Source organism: Podarcis bocagei, assembly GCF_964188305.1.
Source record: "Podarcis bocagei genome assembly, chromosome: 6".
NCBI lineage: Eukaryota > Metazoa > Chordata > Lepidosauria > Squamata > Lacertidae > Podarcis > Podarcis bocagei.
Window position 1 is genome coordinate 85,730,336 of NC_138130.1, and position 19,259 is coordinate 85,749,594.

At 45.3% G+C, this 19,259-nt stretch overlaps 1 protein-coding gene and 2 long non-coding RNA genes across 8 annotated transcripts in view; 1 reads left to right on the top strand and 2 right to left on the bottom strand.

Moving 5' to 3' along the window:
- Positions 1–19,259, bottom strand: part of LOC308589875 — a 69,254-nt gene that overhangs the window by 22,552 nt on the left and 27,443 nt on the right. The gene's annotated exons all lie outside the window — the stretch shown is intronic.
- EXPH5 (exophilin 5) overlaps positions 1–19,259 on the top strand; it is a 41,397-nt gene that overhangs the window by 14,947 nt on the left and 7,191 nt on the right. Inside the window, exons 2-5 of one of the 6 annotated variants that reach the window (XM_081199318.1) lie at positions 1,047–1,204; positions 2,469–2,631; positions 14,461–14,500; positions 16,962–17,088. In XM_081199318.1, the coding sequence (XP_081055444.1) occupies positions 1,047–1,204; positions 2,469–2,631; positions 14,461–14,500; positions 16,962–17,088 (488 nt within the window). Of the gene's footprint in view, positions 1–1,046; positions 1,205–2,468; positions 2,632–5,354; positions 5,375–9,918; positions 10,166–14,460; positions 14,501–14,919; positions 15,069–15,753; positions 15,903–16,159; positions 16,309–16,961; positions 17,089–19,259 lie in introns of those variants that run through there. The other 5 variants (XM_081199322.1, XM_081199323.1, XM_081199320.1 and 2 more) reach the window with 5 other exon arrangements.
- On the bottom strand, positions 5,372–9,056 carry LOC308589871. Its single transcript, XR_014009521.1, has 3 exons — positions 8,520–9,056; positions 7,538–8,291; positions 5,372–5,798 (listed from the first exon to the last, which is right to left on the bottom strand). It is a non-coding gene; the product is annotated as an uncharacterized lncRNA (long non-coding RNA).

Sequence of the window (19,259 nt, forward strand, 5' to 3'; positions counted from 1 at the left end):
CTGAAGCAGGATGTGAAAGTGTACTATTGGCTAATCTAGCATTTTAGCAAAGGATTGCAGATGAAACTATGGCCTTTGACAACTAAAGCTGAGATGCGGCTGCTCACCAGGCTGCTGTCAGGGCCAACTGCATTTAAATTGCTGGTTTAAAATGTGCTCTGGTGTATTTTAATTGTTGTTTTTAACTGGTTTGTTGTTATTGCCCTGTATTTTATAATTAGTGTTTTTAAATTTTGCAAGCCACCTGGAATCCCAGCATGGGATATATAAATATATTAAAAGTAACAAACAAACAAACAAACAGCCTAGTAAACTGCTCTGACTTGAAGGTGATACTAGAGCAATGTCATTGCAAAGTCTGTTGTATCATCCTTTGCCACCACTGGGTGAACTGGGAGGAGGAGGAGGAGAACAATAACAATAATAATTTGCCCATCTGGCTTGGATAGCAGGTTAATACTAGCCTCTAAGCCAGGGATTGGCAACCTAAGGCCCATGGGCCACATGGATGCCGACGCTGGAAATCGCGGTCAATCGCGCACAATCTGACCCACGGAAGGATCTCCACTGGAGTGAACCGGCCCAGGCAAGGTAAACCTTGCCAACCCCTGCTCTAGGCATACCAGTAACAGTGGTACTTCCGGTTAAGAACTTAATTCGTTCCGGAGGTCCGTTCTTAACCTGAAACTGTTCTTAATCTGAGGTACCACTTTAGCTAATGGGGCCTCCCGCTGCCGCCACACTGCCACGGTGTGATTTCTGTTCTCATCCTGAAGCAAAGTTCTTAACCCAAGGTACTATTTCTGGGTTAGCGGAGTCTGTAACCTGAAGCATCTGTAACCTGAGGTACCACTGTAAAGCAATTATGGGCTGGCAACTTTTGTGGGTGTATTTGCAACGCTCCTATATGTGCTTCACAAATTGGAATCCATTCTCTCCACCCCCTTTTAGGAGGAAGAGAAGACCACTCCTCCAGGGATGTTACTGAGGATATTAAAAACAAACATAATTCCCAATTAAAATCACGTATGTGTTCTCTTTCATAGCAAACTTCACAAGGAAAAGGAAGATGCAACAGGACTAGCAGGGGTGACCGGAGACTGGTTTGAAGAAATCCAGAAGAGAAAATTTCAGAATGAGGCTGATGTTGGCAAAATGTTCAAACAACCCCTAGTTCACAGACTGCGGAAGTCCATCGGAAATGGTGAGTTGCCACTCATGCATCCAAACAAGGCCACTTCCAACTATAAAAATGCGCAATATATGACATTGCGAGTTTTAAGGAAGAGGAACAGTCACCGGAGATTTTTCAGGTGGAAGGAATATCTCAAAAGTAAAGCACATTAAAAGGCAATTTGGCAACTTAGCTGTAGCTTCTCTGGAAATGTCTTGTCAAGGCAGGGATCAGACTGCTACAGTGAGCGTTATCTGATCGAATTGCCTCAGCGCTGGCCTTTGTGACAGGAAGAGCATTTAAGAGCTTTGCAGGGAATGAAATTATATATTGTAGGGAAATATAAATATATACGTTGTGTATTGACTTATCACACTCAAGTGCTGTAGTCCTCCCGGAGATGAGAGAAATCAGGTCTCGGATAAAACAGCGCGCCTCTCCAATCTGCTTGTCAGGGGACAGGAATTCAATTTAGATAAGTGAAATGGATGGACGGCACCTTGACAGATTCAACGTGGCTCAGAAAGCAGGCAGGTGATGATGTGATCAGAATATCAGGACAGGAAGATGGAGCCCATCTGCTGTCTGGCTTGACACTGATACAGATGTAGGGGGAATTTCTCTCAGACTGTTGCTTTGATCAGTTTCTTAACTGTCCTACATACTGTTGTGGACATTAAACAATGCTCAGATTCACCTTACCATTTTTTTGATTCAGGTACCTAGACAGAGGCGCGCGCACACAAACACATACACACCCCGAACTCATGGCAGTCAGGGAGTATTCTGAGGACATGCAGAATATACTGAATATTTATACAAAGTTTGTCGCGTGAAGCACAGGGTTTGCTTCCTCAAAGAAAATGGAAAGTACAAAGCTTTAATAATGAAGTTGAGTGTGGAAGGCTTTTTATAGATGCCACCTTCCTGCCCCCGCCCCCATATCTTAGGTGAGGCTTCTGGAGACAGGGCCTTCTTGGTAGCTGCACCCTAGTTGTAGAATTCTCTCCCCAGAGAGCTTCGCCTGCGGCTACTTACCATTTTAGCACCAGAAAAAAGGCTGTTCTATTTTTCCCAACCTCCTTATTCACAGTTTTTAATTGCATTTTTTTAACAAATGTGGCTTTTAGCTTCTTTCCTTTTTTCGTATTTGCATTTTAATTGTTTTATTCCTTTTGTAAATTGCCCTGGGATTATGACTGAAAGTCTGTGTTGATGCTTCAAATAATAAATAAACCCAATTCAAAGGATTGGGGAAAACAAAAAATACTTATCATTTCAATTTCCATTTCAGATGCAAAACCCTCCGCCCCGCCGATCCCACAAGCCCAGAAGAATGCCTCCCCTTCCATCCTGGGAGGCCTGCGTATGCCTTTTGCATCTCTCTTCTCCTCCTTCAGAAAATCGAAACGGCAGCATTCAAAGCCTCTGCAAAAGCAGCCTCAATACCCTCCACGGTGAGCTGGAAGCTTCCTGTCTGTGTGCATTCAATTGCTCTGGTTGCAAATCCAGATCTTTGGGGGCCAGGTTGGAGTCAGCTGCTCTGTTGCAGAAAGCACTTTTCTGGGATTGGTGGAGAGGAGAGGTCTTCATTGTTAGCGGCTATTCCTGCCTGGCAAGTTAGACTAGACTCCCAACTCTACGATTCCATGAACTTTCATGAGCTTGTGCCTTGTGAATTTGTTTCTTTCCTGTGTCTGCCTCGGAGGATTTCACACTAGGCCACATTACAAATATTGAAAGCTGCTTAACCGCCAGTGTGGTGTAGTGGTTAAGAGCAGTAGACTCGTAATCCGGTGAACCGGGTTCGCGTCTCCGCTCCTCCTGCAGCTGCTGGGTGACCTTAGGCTAGTCACACTTCTCTGAAGTCTCTCAGCCCCACTCACCTCACAGAGTGTTTGTTGTGGGGGAGGAAGGGAAAGGAGAATGTTATCCACTTTGAGACTCCTTAGGGTAGTGATAAAGCGGGATATCAAATCCAAACTCTTCTTCTTCTTTTCTGCAACATTTGAAGGTGTGGCTGCATCTCAGGGAGCAGGGAATTTGGACACAGCTGGAAGAGCAGCTGACCGAAGTTTCTGGGGACATGACCCACGCCCACCTTCACCAACCTAGTTTCCTCCAGATGTTTTAGACTACAACTCATAGGAACATAGGGAGCTGCCTTAAGACCATTGCACCATCTAGCTCAGTATTGCTTACACTGACTGGCAACAGCTCTTCAGGGTGTGAGACAGGAGTCTTTTCCCATCCCTGTCTGGAGACGCCAAAGATCAATCTGGGGACCTGCTCCACACGAGCGTGCAGTCCGCCACTGAGCTCCTCCCGTAAAATCTGTTTTGACATAGCTATTGAGTAACGTCAGAATTGGCTGGCAGGGAAATCTGGTGGGCTGAAAGTAGATCACACTAGAGTAGGATATGTAACTATTTGCCAATTGCAGGGCGTGAGCAAAGCTCGTCTCTGGATCCTTCTGTTGTTGCTTTTCTTTAATATGAAATTCATGTTGCATCTTATTCATTCCTTCCATGTAATTTGGTGTCTCCCCTTCTAAGTGCTCTGCACTCACACAGGAATTTCTTAATTTGTGTGTTGAGCATTTTTGTGCTCAAAAAGAATCTGGAGAAGCCCCTGCTTGCATACACCCATGCATAGTTAGAGCTGTCAGGGTGGAGGCCTCAAATCCTGTTTCATGAGGTGAGGTGGATGCTACAAGAGGCAGGGACTTTTTGATGGTGGCACCAAAATTTTGAAATGCCCTCCCTGCAAAAGCCTGCTAGGTCAGGGGTCAGCAAACTTTTTCAGCAGGGGGCCGGTCCACTGTCCCTCAGACCTTGTGGGGGGCTGGACTATATTTTGGAAAGGAAAAAAAATGAACAAATTGCTATGCCCCACAAATAACCCAGTGATGCATTTTAAATAAAAGGACACATTCTACTCATGTAAAAACACACTGATTCCCGGACCATCCATGGGCCGGACTGAGAAGGCAATTGGGCTGGATCCAGCCCCTGGGCCTTAGTTTCCCTACCCATGCACTAGGTTCTCTCCTTGTTTGCTTTTAGACATGCACTGAAAGCTTTCTTTTCTCATCAAGCTTTTAAAAGCTAACTATCTGCTACTTTTAATGTTTGCTTTGCTTTTAACTGATGGCATCCGTAGGTTTCTTTTATCTCCAAAGTTTAGAGGGGTGTGTGGATGATTATGTAGCCAAACATCACCATCAACACCCAAAAGCAAGGCATTAGCAGGGTTGTGGAAGCCCTAAGGTTTGCAGAAGTATCAAAAAAAAATCTTTAACACAAAAACAGCAAAGGAGTGGAGAACCTCCAAAACAAACCAATGATGAGGACTGAGTGTTTTCAGTGACCACAGAATATTAACTGACTGTTTGGGTGGCGAACTGGGAGTATTTTGGAGGACTCCCTCCATAATGCAAACATTTTGTCGCAGGTTCCACTTGTTTTATTAGTTATTATTGTTAATATAATAAACAATAAAGCAGAATAATAAATAAAAAATAAAAACCAAAATGGAGGGCACCCCATTGTCTAACCCCATGACTAGGTGGGACTTTGGCGTCATCTGCCAGGGCTCTTCTTATGTTCAAAGTGTTATACAGTGGTACCTTGTGTTAAGTACTTAATTCGTTCCGGAGGTCCGTTCTTAACCTGAAATTGTTCTTAACCAGAAGCACCACTTTAGCTAATGGGGCTTCCTGCTGCTGCCGCACCGCCGGAGCACGATTTCTGTTCTCATCCTGAAGCAAAGTTCTTAACCTGAAGCACTATTTCTGGGTTAGCAGAGTGTGTAACCTGAAGTGTATGTAACCCGAGGTACCACTGTAAATGAAATCCCATTAGCGGTTTTTATTTCTTTATTTTTGTGTGGTTTGTTTTGCATCTGCTCAGGGTCTGCCTGCTTTAGCTGTCCCAGTCCTCCTCGCCTTGTTCTCCTCTCAAGTGTATGTTTCCTTTCTCGCTGTTGCCTAGAGGCATTGGGTTACGTGCAAACGGGGCTTTCCCTTCGGCTGCTACGTGGGCTTGATTTGCTCGCTTAGCACCTTTCTCAGGGCCTCGGATGATGTCATGCTTCCCGGCGCAGGAGGGCGTTTGGAACCCGTCCCACAGAGGTGTGCGGAGTGCCGTGCGAAGGAGCATAAACAAATAAGCCTGGCCACCGAACTGATTGCTAAATGCGGTATTTATGTCTTCTGCTTGAAAAATCCCCGCCTTCTTCAAAAGCTTGCTTTGCAATGGCGTTTGCTTTATAGGGAGACGAGAGCATTGAAATCTCTCTGGCACCATTAGGAGGAAGTTGTTTAGAAAGCAGGTGAAATTCCCTCGTCGGCACTGCCGTCTCGTCCTGCAGGTAGGCAGATCAAAGCTGCAGTTAAAGGCGCGAGAGCAGGCCAGGCCAGATTTTTACCCGGACACTTGGAAACCTGTCTCCACCTGTTTTAAGCAAACAGGTCTCTCTCTTTTTTATTTTTTGTGTGTCCTGTAGCAGGTGGGAGAGGAGGAGGGTCGATCAATGGATTGTTAGAGCAGTGTTAGAGGGGATGTTGTAGCTTCATTCTCTGCTGGGTTTTCTAAAAAGACGGACCCCATTTTGGAGAGCAGAACTGTCAATGCAAGAACTGAGAGTGTGTGAGAGGCTGCCTCCAGACTGCCAGATTTTTGCAAGAGGCGTTCGAGCACAGACTGGCAAATTTGGGGTGGCACAATTACAGTTAATCAAAGAGCTGTGCTGCCCTAGTTCCTGGGTGAGGAACCTCTGCCCTGTGGCCCAAATTTGGCCACCAGGCCTCCCCATTTGGCCTGGCAGGCAGTTTAAGGGAAGGCACACCCACCTGCCATACACATGATTCCACCTCTGGGTTGGGTAAGGGCAGGGCTTCAGAGGATCAACTGGGAGCTTAAAGTAGGCTCCCAGTCCTTTCTTTCTTTCCTCGCTGGAGCAAGCTGTGCTCAGCTAATGGGCGTGAGGAGGGTTGGTTCACAATGGGTGACCCTGCTGCTGTTGAATCTGTATATTTAAATGCAGGAAATCTGGACCATTAATCCTCCTGCAACTTGTCCTCTTTGGTAAAGGGTAATTGCTAGGAAGGAAGTGTTTGAACAAACCCATCAATCTCAGGCAATGTTTTTACCCTGTGCGTTTATTAATACATCCTTACGCGGGTGGCGCTGTGGGTTAAACCACTGAGCCTAGGATTTGCCGATCAGAAGGTCGGCAGTTCGAATCCCCATGACGGGGTGAGCTCACGTTGCTCTGTCCCTGCTCCTGCCAACCTAGCAGTTCAAAAGCACATCAAAGTGCAAGTAGATAAATAGGTACCGCTCCGGCAGGAAGGTAAACGGCGTTTCTGTGAGCTGTTCTGGTTCACCAGAAGCGGCTTAGTCATGCTGGCCACATGACCTGGAAGCTGTACGCCGGCTCCCTCAGCCAATAAAGTGAGATGAGCGCTGCAACCCCAGAGTCGGTCACGACTGGACCTAATGGTCAGGGGTCCCTTTACCTTTTTATTAGATATAATTCTTGCTCTGCATTTTGTAGCTTTGAGGGGGGGGGTTGCCAGTTCTTTAAAGCCGGCCCTGGGTTCTTGCTTGACTTGCTGCAGTTAGCAAGTGATCTCCTTGAGCTCCTTGCCAAGGAAAAAGTTTCGCTTGCCAACTCCTGCATATTATCAAACCTCTGTTAAAGGACAAAAACAGGCTGGGCTGGTTTTTCCCCCTTCCCTTTTCTTTCTGGCCGGGTAGCAGCCCTGTCTAGCTTATTAATCCAGCTACCAAACTTCATGAAGCGAGGCAGACGGACTCACTGGAAACTGGCCTCTGATGCCCTGATGTGGAATGGCAGCTGGGATATTCCTGAGCTCCATGGTAATTAGACATGTGGGCATTGGTAAACAGGCCTTTAATTTCAAAATGCTGACAGGAGCAATTAACATCTGCAGGATCCTTTTACTCTTCTGCCTCATAATTGGCCGAAGCGGCTAAGGTGGGTCTGTTTATTCTTTGAAGATCTCTAATAAAGGAGGGGAGGGGATCGTTCTGGTGTAATTAGGAGGAAACCTTTTAGAAAGGTGTCCAATCTTTCTTGAAAGAGAAACCTGTAGGAAAGCAATCCTGTGGTACGGGGAAGTCAGAATTTGGAAGAGATGAAAAAGAAATCCTGAAGGCAAGTTCAAAAATAGAATTTTAAAAAATTATATACAGTGTGGTTAAAATTGCCTGCCTGCCCCAGAGTCAAATCCTTTCACTGTTCAAAGTAAACCTAAGAAGCCAGTTTTGCTAACCTGGGTTGTAATTCTGTACACACTTACCTGAGAGTAAGCAAACTGAGTGGAGTGAAACTTACTTTTGAGTAAACATGCCCAGGTTTGAGCTGTTGTCATTTGCTTGTCAGAGCCTGTATGAGGCAGAAATTCGAAAAGTAAAAAGCCTTTCATACTGCAAGATCTACTGAGGCTGTTCTGCCTAGTTTCAGACCCTTATGTCATAATATGCCTTGCTTACTTCTGGCATGTGAGAAGTGTCAGTGATGTAATTTGATTTACAGCAGTCGTTTTATTGGGGCAACCTGACTTTGTATGTTACCTTCTGTTCAAAAGCAAGTATTTTATGGGTAATGTTCATGCACAAAAGCAGAAGGGCACCTTAGCCTTGGTGGACTGACTTCACCAGGAACATAGGCTATGAAAGCTTGTGCCATAATTATTTGGAACCTCATTTGTCATTTTATTGTGGTCGGTGGCTTTTGCACAGGGTAGCCTTCCACATCCTGCCAAGCCCCACAGATGATCTGCCGTGAGCCTGTCTTTTAATTAATCTGTGTTTTTATTGTTTGTTGCAACGTAGACACTATTGTTTTAAATAATTTGGAAACTGCCTTGAGCGTTTATTTAAAGGGCAAAGTGTAAGGGAGGGGAAAACACAAAGTTAATAAAACAAAGGTCCAGCACCTGAGACGCTGAAACAGCGTATGCAGAACGAGGTGCTTGAGATGTGGGAAGGATGTGCCCAGGAGGTTACAGGAGGCAAGCGATTCCAAGACAATTCATTACGTTGCGGTTTTCAGATTTAAGGGTTGCAGGGTGGGGGAACTCCAGAACCTGAGATAGAGAGAAGCAGGACCCGTAACAAACCGTTGCGGTATAACCTCTCTGCCCATAGGAGTGCCCCACTTCAAGGTTCCATGACTACTGAAGATGATCAGTCTTCATTGGGCTAGGTTTGTTTTGGAGTTTCATGTGCTCACTTAAGTGCCTCCTCCCCCCCCCAAAGAAAAGACTTCTTGTACTTCTGCAACTCTGAATTCTACCAAGCATCATGAGACCTACCTCTTCTCTCTCAGTGGCCCCATTTGGGTTCCATTTCTGCTGGTGATGGGTGGCATGGGGCTGCAGCCCGAGAGTTGCTTGACTTGCTTGGTCACCTATCAGCTCCTGGCTCCATGGAAGTAACTCCAGTTTCTGCTTTTTGGCTAGAAGTCATAGAAACTCAGGAAACTGGTACCCATTCCTTGAATATTCCCATCGCTCAAGATTTAGGGTGTTAAAAGGGTACAGGAGCCTGGGTCTCATTTGCATCTGGCCACCTACACCAGGCCTAAGGAACCTGTGGTCCTTCAGGTATTGCTAGATGACACCTCCCATCTTCCCTAACCATTGGCCCTGCTGGCTAGGGCTGATGGGAACAGGAGCTGAACAACATTTAGAGGGCCAAAGGTAACTTAGCCCTGACCTTTCTGTGTTACAAGCTTCTGATGTCAACATACAGCCTCATTCTGACCTGGTATGGTAACTTCCTATTTCATCCAGCTAGCCTAGTTTCTTTTATTTTGATTGGCAGTAGTTCTGGGGGTTTTTGCCTGCCATCTGGAACGCTTTTTACTGGAGATACTAGGGATTGAGCCTGAAATATGTCCTCTCCCCATAACCACATTTTTAATAATAATAATAATAATAATAACAACAACAACAACAACAACAACAACAACAACAACAATAATAATTAATAATAATAATTTTATTTATATCCCACCCTCCCCAGCCGAAGCCGGGCTCAGAGCGGCTAACAGCAGTAAAATGATATAACATTTTCAGTGTTCTTTAAAAACAGTGTGCAAATTCTGAAAATGTTCACCTGGAGTCTGAGGCACTTGAATTAGCCTTAACAATACTATTTGTCAAGAATGTGCATTGCATCTAGGAAATAGTCATTCACTGGACATCAGGGCTTATATTTCAACAAGGAAATGCTATTCAGTAAAAGGGCTTCAGCTGCTTGTATCAGACTCTGTGGGCTAGTTTCTGGGCCTGAAATATCCAAGTCAGAGCGTCAACATATTTCCCCTCTAAACCTCCTTGACCTGTGACCTATGAGGTGGCAGGCATAAAGTCAACAGGCACATCCTTTCCCGCCATGGGAGGGGGTGTGGTGGAGATGAGAAACTTCACCTGTTGATTTTTCTGCCTGTCAACAGCCCTGAAAAACACAGGAATAGAAGTGTCAGTTGTTAAGCGCAAAAGGAGGCAGACAGGCACACACCGCAACCCCGCAAAGCTGCAGAGCAAGAAAATAGATCCTGCCTGGATCTCTCCAACCGCCTGTCGGTTGCAGAAAAAAAAGCGCAAGCACTTTATACCTTTCAACTTGTTCTTCCCTGCCTGCAAGGCGCATTACAAATAAATGACAAAGCGTTTGGGGAGGGAAAGCTCATGCAGGCACCCGGAGCATGCCAGCAAGCCAGTTTATACTTGCTGCCGGAGTGTAATAAAGTCAGCTTGCTTGAATGCACAAGCAGCTCCTGAGGACCAAAGGACAGTGTGGGAAGGCGGCAAGGAGGGGGGCGTGTCGGAGAATGCTCCAGTATGGTGGCTTCCGATGACAAGCGAAGAGACGGCAAGCTGAAAGGGGAACGGAACTGCCTGGTGCGGCCACCGGCAAACCCAGCCGACCCTGGCGAGGAGAGTGAGACAGTGTGGTAAGCAAAACTCCTTCCGACCTCGAGAGAGAGAGACAGCCTTCGGAAAGACCGTGCGGAACTGCCCTAAGCGGCTTAGCACTCGCCCTGCTTATGCGCTCAGCCGAGTTCCATTGCTGTTGTTTGTTTGATGTAGAAAGTTGGATTAATCATCAAACAGTTTTATGGAAAGAGAAGGCCTACCCTATGCTCTGGAATGCAGAGTTAGGGTGGCTAACTCTTCCCACCTCCAGTTCCTTGGAATAGCTCCTGTGCCTCTCTAACAGGTTATATTTCAGGCAGAAGTTGAGCAGGTGATTTTTCACCTCATAGGAACATAGGAAGTTTCCTTATATTGGGTCTGACTCCCTAGTTCATTAGGGTCTACAGGTTTCTCTGCCTGTCCTCCCTGGAGATGCCCAGGTTTGAAACTGGAATGTTGTGCAGGTCCGGTATTGGTTTGTTTCTTTTCTGCTTATGGTGATAAAACCCCAGTATCTCTGCTAGGGGAAGAGATGGCAACCCTAGTAAGTCATGTTGTGTGGTGTGTTTTTTTAAAAAAAACCAGTACAGCAGTGAAGGGAAGTGTTAGATTTACCACAGCAACGTTGTGGGTGTTTTTTGATTGGCGCTTAATGCATGTCGGTAACTCGGCAGAGTAAATTCAGACTAATAATGTCTATAAAGATGCTTGTCAGTCCAGCCTCTCCCTCTCTCTTCTGCTCCTCCCCTTTAACAAGTGACAGGTTGTTGCTCTGAAAAATGTGACAGGTGAAAACTTGCGGATTGTAAGGAATGATATTTTAAAGCCGGGAGTGATCTGCTGACCCTGTTGGTGCATTGCTTTCATTTCACACTTCTTTAAGTAGATGGGTAACTCTAACCTGAAGCAAAATTTGAGGCAAACCGATTTGCCTCGATATTTTGGACTTCAATAGCCTGACACTTAAGTCAGTTAATACGCTATACTTAAATTTGAACTGGTTTTAATCCCGTTGGGGATGGAAATGTTTTCAGCTCATGCGCTTTGCCAGGATTGGTTAGGCCCAGGCTACCTAGTAAGCTTTTTGGTTTAAAATCTGTAGTTTAAGAGGCTGCAGGGGCAGGATTTATCCGCAGTTCAGAATTAGGCCATTTGACGAGAGCCTCCATGGCACCCCTATATTAGGGGAATCTAAATCATAGAATCAAAGAATTGCGGAGTTGGAAGGAACCCTGAGGGTTATATGGATACACTTTTTGTTAAAAGAAAAAGAAAATAAAAACATAGATAAAATAATAATCAAGAATTAGCAAGTCTGTCGAGTAAAGAAGCACCAGATATCATACTTCCTTCTTGTGGTGGGCAGGAGAGTCACCATACTCAAGTTTGTATCCTAGCTATCTATTTATAATTTCTCCTTTTGAAAGAAGGGGAAACAGAGGCAAAGAAGGAGTTGTCTGGCATAAGGCGAGCCTTGAAGGGGCTTGTATTATTCCTTTTACTTCTGACGATCACGTTGCGTGCACCTTTCCTTTGTAACCAAAATGGCACTATCCATGCACAAGGAACCCAAATGTACAAAAGTGTAAAAGATATTTAGAGGAAAAACTCAGATCCAAATGTTACCTTTTTGGGAGGGGGAAAACCAGGGGTGGATGAGGAAAGGACTAGAGTGTCTGTCGTCCTGAACACTGCAATGGCAGGTCCCACTTGTACCGATTATATGATAAAAAATGCATTCGTATGGTAAGTGTTGTGTATACGCATATAAATGTAATATTTTATTCCTCCTCCTCCCTGCTGCCTGCCTATTCTGACCTAGGCAGTGCAATCTGATGCATGCCTACGCAGAAGTAAGTGCCACTGGATGCAGCAGGACTGGCTTTCAAGGTGACATGCAGAGGCTTGTGCTGTCGAAGCTGAGTGCGCCTGGAAAAGCATTAGAAAACCAACTAGAGAAATGAAAGATGCAAGGAGGAATACTTAACTGGGAATGCTTTCCAAAAGTGTAAGGTTCAAGCTTCAGCTCTAACCTCTAAGCCTTACTAGGGAGTAAGGCCTATTGAGACCTTCTTCTCTGAGTAAACATTCTTAGAACTACAGTGTTAAAGAAGCAGAAGGATTTTTTTTAATTGTTTTGCTTTCTGTGCTGAATATAAAAAGGCTCTAATGTGTAAATCTACGCTACTAATTGTTTCGTGTGGCACCCGTTTTGGGAGTTTCTTTTGTGAAGTCTGTACAGTGGTACCTCGGGTTACAAACTTCGTTCTGGAGGTCCATTCTGAACCTGAAACTGTTCTTAACCTGAGGTACCACTTTAGCTAATGGGGCTTCCCGCTACCGCCGTAGCACAGTTTCTGTTCTCATCCTGAAGCAAAGTTCTTAACCCGAGGTACTACTTCTGGGTTAGTGGAGTCTGTGACCTGAAGCATCTGTAACCTGAAGCATCTGTAACCTGAACCGTCTGCAACCTGAACCGTCTGTAACCCGAGGTACCCCTGTATACTGTGCTTGACACTCGCCACCCGTATGTCTGTGTGTGTTTTGTAGGTTCGCTCAAGGTAGAAGCAGCAGGAGGTTTACTGAATAGAAGTGGCTGACTTACCATACATGACTGATGGGCTGAGATTCAGTTACGTGCTGTGTAGGCCTGTCCTAATTCAAGATTCCTCCTCTAAGCTAGTTAATTGATCCGTTAATCTGCCCATTCACAAAGCAAGTAATTAGAATTGATAGCACAGTGGGCGTGATGTCGTGAGACTCTTGAGGAAAGGTAACTGGTTTCTCATTGCACAATTAATATAATTTTGTATTGTCTGAGGGAGGGGAAATCTTACGCATTTGTCCTGATCCACAGAGCTATGGGAGCTGAAGAAGAGTGTACACGCCTGGCTGTGGGAAAACACTTGCAGATCCCTGTGGGGTATCCTGTGGCATTATACGTAGTATGGAACTGCTCAGTGTTGCGTGCCCACCTGTCATGGACTGGCTGGGTGCAGAGGAGGTACCAGCCGAGGAGCCCCAAAGGGAACTCCCAGGGGAAGGAGGCTCAGAGCCAAGGTGTTGCTGGTGGGACGACGATGAGTGGTCGAAGGGAGAAGAGGGAGCAGACTGGGAGGAGGCGGTGCCGGAAGCTGAAGAGGCAACAGGGTTTAGTGAGCATGAAGAAGCTGAGGCAGAGAGCAGTCCTCATTCAGAGGCTGGAGAGGAGGGGGACCAGCACCCTTCCCCATTGGTCTCCCAGAACATGCAGAGAAATGACAAGAGCAGAGCAGAGATTGGTTGCACGCAGACACAATCTATGATTGCTTGGGGGGGGGGGAGAAACCCTGTAGAGGAGGGAACTTGGGCAACTGTGGAAAGGTGAGGACCTTCGTTCCTCACAACATCCTCATTGGGGCAAGAGCTACTGGGAAGAGTTGCTAGGATTAGTAGCGACTGTTTTGGTTTCTTTGAATAAAGGATTAACTTCACAGACATCGGTGTTTTTATATTGCTGACCTTCACCTGATTCCAGCTCCTGACACCACCCTGCATCAAGCAATGATGTGCTTGGGGCAGGACATTGGGGGCAGAAGTCAGGGGCCTCATTCTGCAGAATGAGCAGGAGACCAGCAGGGCTGACTTACTGCATTTTTTTTATTATTGTAATTATTTTTATTATTATTGTCATTATTGTCATTCCATTCATGATCTGCTTCCTAGGAAACCTCTCGAAGCCATTTAGCCATTTAACCATAAAAGCATGCATGTGTTGTGCATAGATTCATTTTAATCGTTTATGCTACGGGTAGTCAGTGTGCAGAACCAGGGAGCTGGACTGAGATATGGAAGGGACCACAAGGATCATCTAGTCTAACCCTTTGCAATGCAGGAATCTTTCACCCCCAACATGGAGCTCGAACCCATCACTCTGAGATTAAGAATCTCATGCTCTACCGACTGAGCTATCCAGCAAGAGCAGCCTAAATGTTTTAATGGTGCTGTCTTCCCCAGAAATACCAAATTCTGAGCAGAGCATTGATGTGGGGTACTTAGTAATCACAGCCCAAGATTTATAGGAAGAAATAGAAGGAGGAAGCTTTTAAAACAAAAGCAGCCCAATCCTGTGCATGCTTACTCCAAAGTAAATTCCACTATGTGTGGTCGGTCTGACTCCGGAGAAATGTGCTCAGGATTGCAGCTGAATTCTTCCTTCTTCCCCATCAATTGTACCTTCTTAGGAAGCTTTTCACATGATATTAAGGCAAAATAATCAAGTGCTGATTCCTTGTAATCCCTCCCCCCCCCCCCGGTTTATCTTCAGAGCAACCATTTAAATTCTTTCTTGCAGATATGACCCCTTTGCTTCCAAGGTGGAGGAAATGGCAACGGTGAGTCACTTAACTATTTTATTAACCTATAAATGTCCATTAAATTAACATTTGCTTGTGCCGTGAGTTTTCTTGGTCTCCACGCCACCTTCCTAGCTGTCACTGGTGGGGAGCTGCACATTTTAATGGCACGGGGGGCATTATACTTTGACTTGGGCTTTGGAGATGATGTCCTGGGCTCCTCCTTGTACTCATGGCTCTGTGTTTATTTTTGTCTAGTGATTATGCCTAGTGATTTTGTCTAGTGATTATGCCACAGGTGTGACTCTGCCAGTGACTGTTGCCATTGCATCACACATCACGGTGTGTGATTCTGTCATTATTGGCTGTTGCCACTTTGCCAAAATAATAATTATTTTCACAAAGGTAGCCATGTTAGTCTGCTGCAGCAAAACAGCAAAAATCTTTTTTTAGGCGCATTTAAAGGTGAACAAATGCAGGTGTAAATACACACAAGGTGATATCAGTGGGAAGTGAAATGCAGAAAGAGCAGATAGGGGCAATCACGTTGCCAATAATGACTGTTCACGATGACCGTGCAGGTGATAACGCAAACATCCTGGCATCGGTAAGCTAATTAACACACGTAGTGTAATAAAAACCCACTGTCAATTAAAGCCACAGTTGATAGACTGGAACCTCCTGATAAATCATCAGATTCCCATTGCATCCTGCCTTTTTGAAGTTCCTCTGTTTGAGAACATCCACCTTAAAAGTCAGCCACAGAGAGGCAGAAATGTTCCCACACTAGTTTTTTAATATCGCCATTTCAAATGTCAGATTTGTGGCTGCTTGTTCATTTGCTTAGAGACTGCCCTGTGTATATTGTCTGTCTGTCTGTCTCTCTGCTACAGAAGGGCAGCTACTCGTAGGTGATATAGCATATCTTGGTAGTGGCGCCTGCCCTGTGGAACGCCCTCCCAGCAGATGTCAAGGCAATAAACAACTATTTTACTTTTAAAAGACAACTGAAGGCGGCCCTGTTTAGGGAAGTTTTTAAAGTCTGACGCTGTATTGTTTTTAATATTAGGTTGGAAGCCGCCCAGAGTGGCTGGGGAAACCCGGCCAGATGGGTGGGGTATAAATAATAAATTTTTATTATTATTATATTATACATTAGTGGAATATGGGCAGATGAATGAACCCTAGATGTTGTGGCTGACTTCATTAGGGTTTGTTGCCTGAGTAGATATGGGTCATAACAGAGTCATAATAGTTGCCAATTCTGTCCTTGACTACATTGCCTATGTCACAAGTGGAAGGCATGCAAGCCCGGTGGCCATGGTTTTTATTATTAATTCTTTTGACTTGGGCTGCTCAGCCAACTATTTTGTCCCTCGCTTTATGCCGGCTTGTTATGACCTCCTTCACCCCCTCGGGAAATGCAGAAATCATCGACAAAGTTGGTTCAGTGTCCTGCCATTAATCTAACGCAGTGATTGCTTCCAGAGACGGGAGTATTGGGATTTTGGTTTTTGGAAAAATTAGGCTGCGGTGTTAGATGCATTCATCACTTCATGCCTGTTAGAGCAGGAACTGCCCAGTCAGCAATGACTCTTCGCGTAGGGTCTCTGCCAGTGTGTGGGTGGTGACATCATCTTCAGAACATCCTGGGAATTCCCATTTCATGCTGCAGCCCAGGTCTGAGAGGCATCACTATTGCCTAGTAAAGATAGTGTCCTCCCAGAGCTCTGGCTGGTTAAACAGGGGAAAGGGAAGGACACCAAAAGGCAAAAATAATGAACTGGGTTGTGCTGCAGTTGCAAGGAAGATGCCCACCCATTGTGCTGGGAGCAGATCAACAAGATGTGTGTGTTTGTGTATCTTCGGGTATCCTCATTGTGTGTCCATGTGAAGTATACCTCCAACTTTAATCCAGAGGAACACTGTTCCCAAGGCATCAGAAGTTTAGTACACTTTTATTTGATCCAGCAATGAGTGGAGGAACTCATGACTTATTAAGCCTTCAAGGCGTTCCCATTTGTATATAGCCAGGGTAACCAACATAGTGACCACCAGGTGATGTTGGACTCCAATTCCCATCAGCCTCAGCCAGCATGATGAATGGTCAGGCATGATGGGAGTTGTAGTCCAGCAACATTGGCTGGCATATAGTATATACAAATAGCGAACTCCTTCTCTGAGTGTGGATCCTTATGTGCACTAAAAGGAGATAACTGCAGGCGCTGGGGGAAATCCCAGGTTAGCAGGGGTGCCAAAAAAGAAAGAAAGAAAGAGAAATAAGCAAACAGTTGGGTTTTGAAGGAATGCAAAGCAATGTCGCTTTTATAGCCAGGCTGCTATTAAAATTATCAGTACAGTATGGTTCCTTCAAATAAGCAGGCGTTTTTTCATTTTCTTTTTTCAAATTGGCCAGTAATAAGCTGGCTTTGATCTGTTGCAGAGGTGAGGGAGGGGAACACAACTATTCATTTCCTTGATTTTGTCTTCACCACCACAGATTGAAACATGCGACAGCCCTTTGCCCTCTGAACTGGCAAATAAGGGTCTGGATGCAAACCAAGCCGAGATGACAGATGACAGCACGTGTACATGGAACGAGCAGCTGGAAAATGAGCTCTTACGAGGTAAGCTCATATTTTCCCTTGCCATTTTTCTTGAGATCAGGGGTCCACAAATTCAGAAGGAGAGTTCTGGCACTAGGTTAATATGTCCACTGAAGTGTCCTACCTTTGTCTTCTGGCTTGATAATAACAATTTGAATTTTCTTTGTGTTATTATTGCTATCATCATTATTAATTACCCACCCTTCACCCTAAGCTTCCAGGGCAAGTTACAACATGAAAACGAGTTTAAAACAAATAGCAATAGCAAAAATAAGGCAGGAACTAAAAACATAGAAGGTCAATATCTTTGATTTTCCCTTTCTCCAGGTAGATTGTGCCAGCGGTTGTGGTGTTTTCTTGCAGACACTGGCACCATCTGTCTGGATAAGAGCGTAATATATTGATTCAGGTTCTAACAATCTTCTAAAGCAGGCACCGGGAACCTCCAAGCCTTTCTTATCGGCCCATGGATATCTCTTGAGGCCACTCCCCTTACCATCCCTGCTTTGCACCTTCCTTGAGTGATGATGCCCAGCTGGAACGAGCCCTTGAACTCTGACAATGCTTCTGGCTTGTGTGGGAAGAAGATAAGCCCCTCAGGACTGCAGTATCTCAAGGACTTTCTCCATATAAGCCATGCCGGACCCTGATATCGTCCTCTGAGGCCCTTCTTTGTGTGCTGCTCCCATGAGAGGCAACACAAAAAGAGGCCTTTTCTGCAGTGGCTCCCCATTTGTAGAATGCTCTCCCCAGGAAGGCTTGCCTGGTGCCTTCATTATCCACATTTAGGCGCCAGGCAAAACATTCCTCTTCAACCAGGCCTTTGACTGTTGTAACATCCTATACCCCCTTTTACATGTGTTGTGGGAGGAAAGATTATTGGTTGGGTTTTGTTCCTATTTTTAATATGCATTTTGTCTTTTTATGCTGTGAACTATCTATGGATGAAGGGCAGTGTACAAATTTAATGAAAATATAATAATATAATATAATAATATAATATAATATAATATAATATAATATAATATAATATAATATAATATAATATAATATAATATAATATAATATAATATAATATAATATAATATAATATAATATAGAAGGGCATGTAAGTGTGTGTGGAAACTAGCCTCTTGTACACAGTAGTAATGCTAACAGTTGCTCCGCCCACTTTTGCCTCTGGCCCCTCCCACCACTGCCATGTGCCCCCTGAAAAGGTGTCCGGAAGGGAACACAGCCCCCAGGTTACAAAAGGTTCCTACCCCTGGTTTAAAGAGTATTGAGGCTGAGCCCTCCTCCACCCCTCCTCCTGTCACATGCTGTCACAACTGCCAGGCTCGCTGCCTAGTGAAATCAGAGATGTAGAGAGCTTCTTCCAGTTCTTTTATTTAAATCAACAGAATACACAGAGAGACCATGAATTATGCTCCCCTCAGTCTCGAGAGTGCCCGCTCCACCCCCACCCCCCTTTACGGTACTTGCTAGCTTCCAAACCTCTCCTCACTACCTACGGTGGCCGGCAACAGAATCTTCCTGTCTCTGTTTGGTCTTCTGCTCTAAGATGTGAAGGGATCGTCTGGTCCTTGGAGAAGGAGGAAGTTCTACCAGGCTTTTAAGTGACGTAGTGTCCACTGTCTCCTGTACTGTTTCTCCCACTTCTGAGTCCTGTCTCTGTTCCCAGGACTAGAGCATCTGCTAGCTTGCTCCTGTTTCTCATCCTCCATTATTTCCCAGCTTCTTTGCTGCTGCTTCTGGTGTGTGTCCTGTCTGCCGCCGCCACCAACTTGCATTCATACTTGCGTTGATCTTCCTCCTGCCCGGAAGCCTCTTGGGCTGGAGGTCTCTACCAATCCTCCTCCTCCTACAACTCCTACAGTGTGGTGTAGTGGTTAAGAGCGGTGGACTCGTAATCTGGTGAACCGGGTTCGCTTCCCCGCTCCTCCACATGCAGCTGCTGGGTGACCTTGGGCTAGTCACACTTCTCTGAAGTCTCTCAGCCCCACTCACCTCACAGAGTGTTTGTTGTGGGGAAGGAAGGGAAAGGAGAATGTCAGCCGCTTTGAGACTCCTTCGGGTAGTGCTAAAGCGGGATATCAAATCCAAACTCTTCTTCTCTGCCCAGTCCCTGACACATGCCAGCTTTGGTGCAAAGATCCTAGCTAGTATTAACCTAGAGTTATGTCCGAACTAGA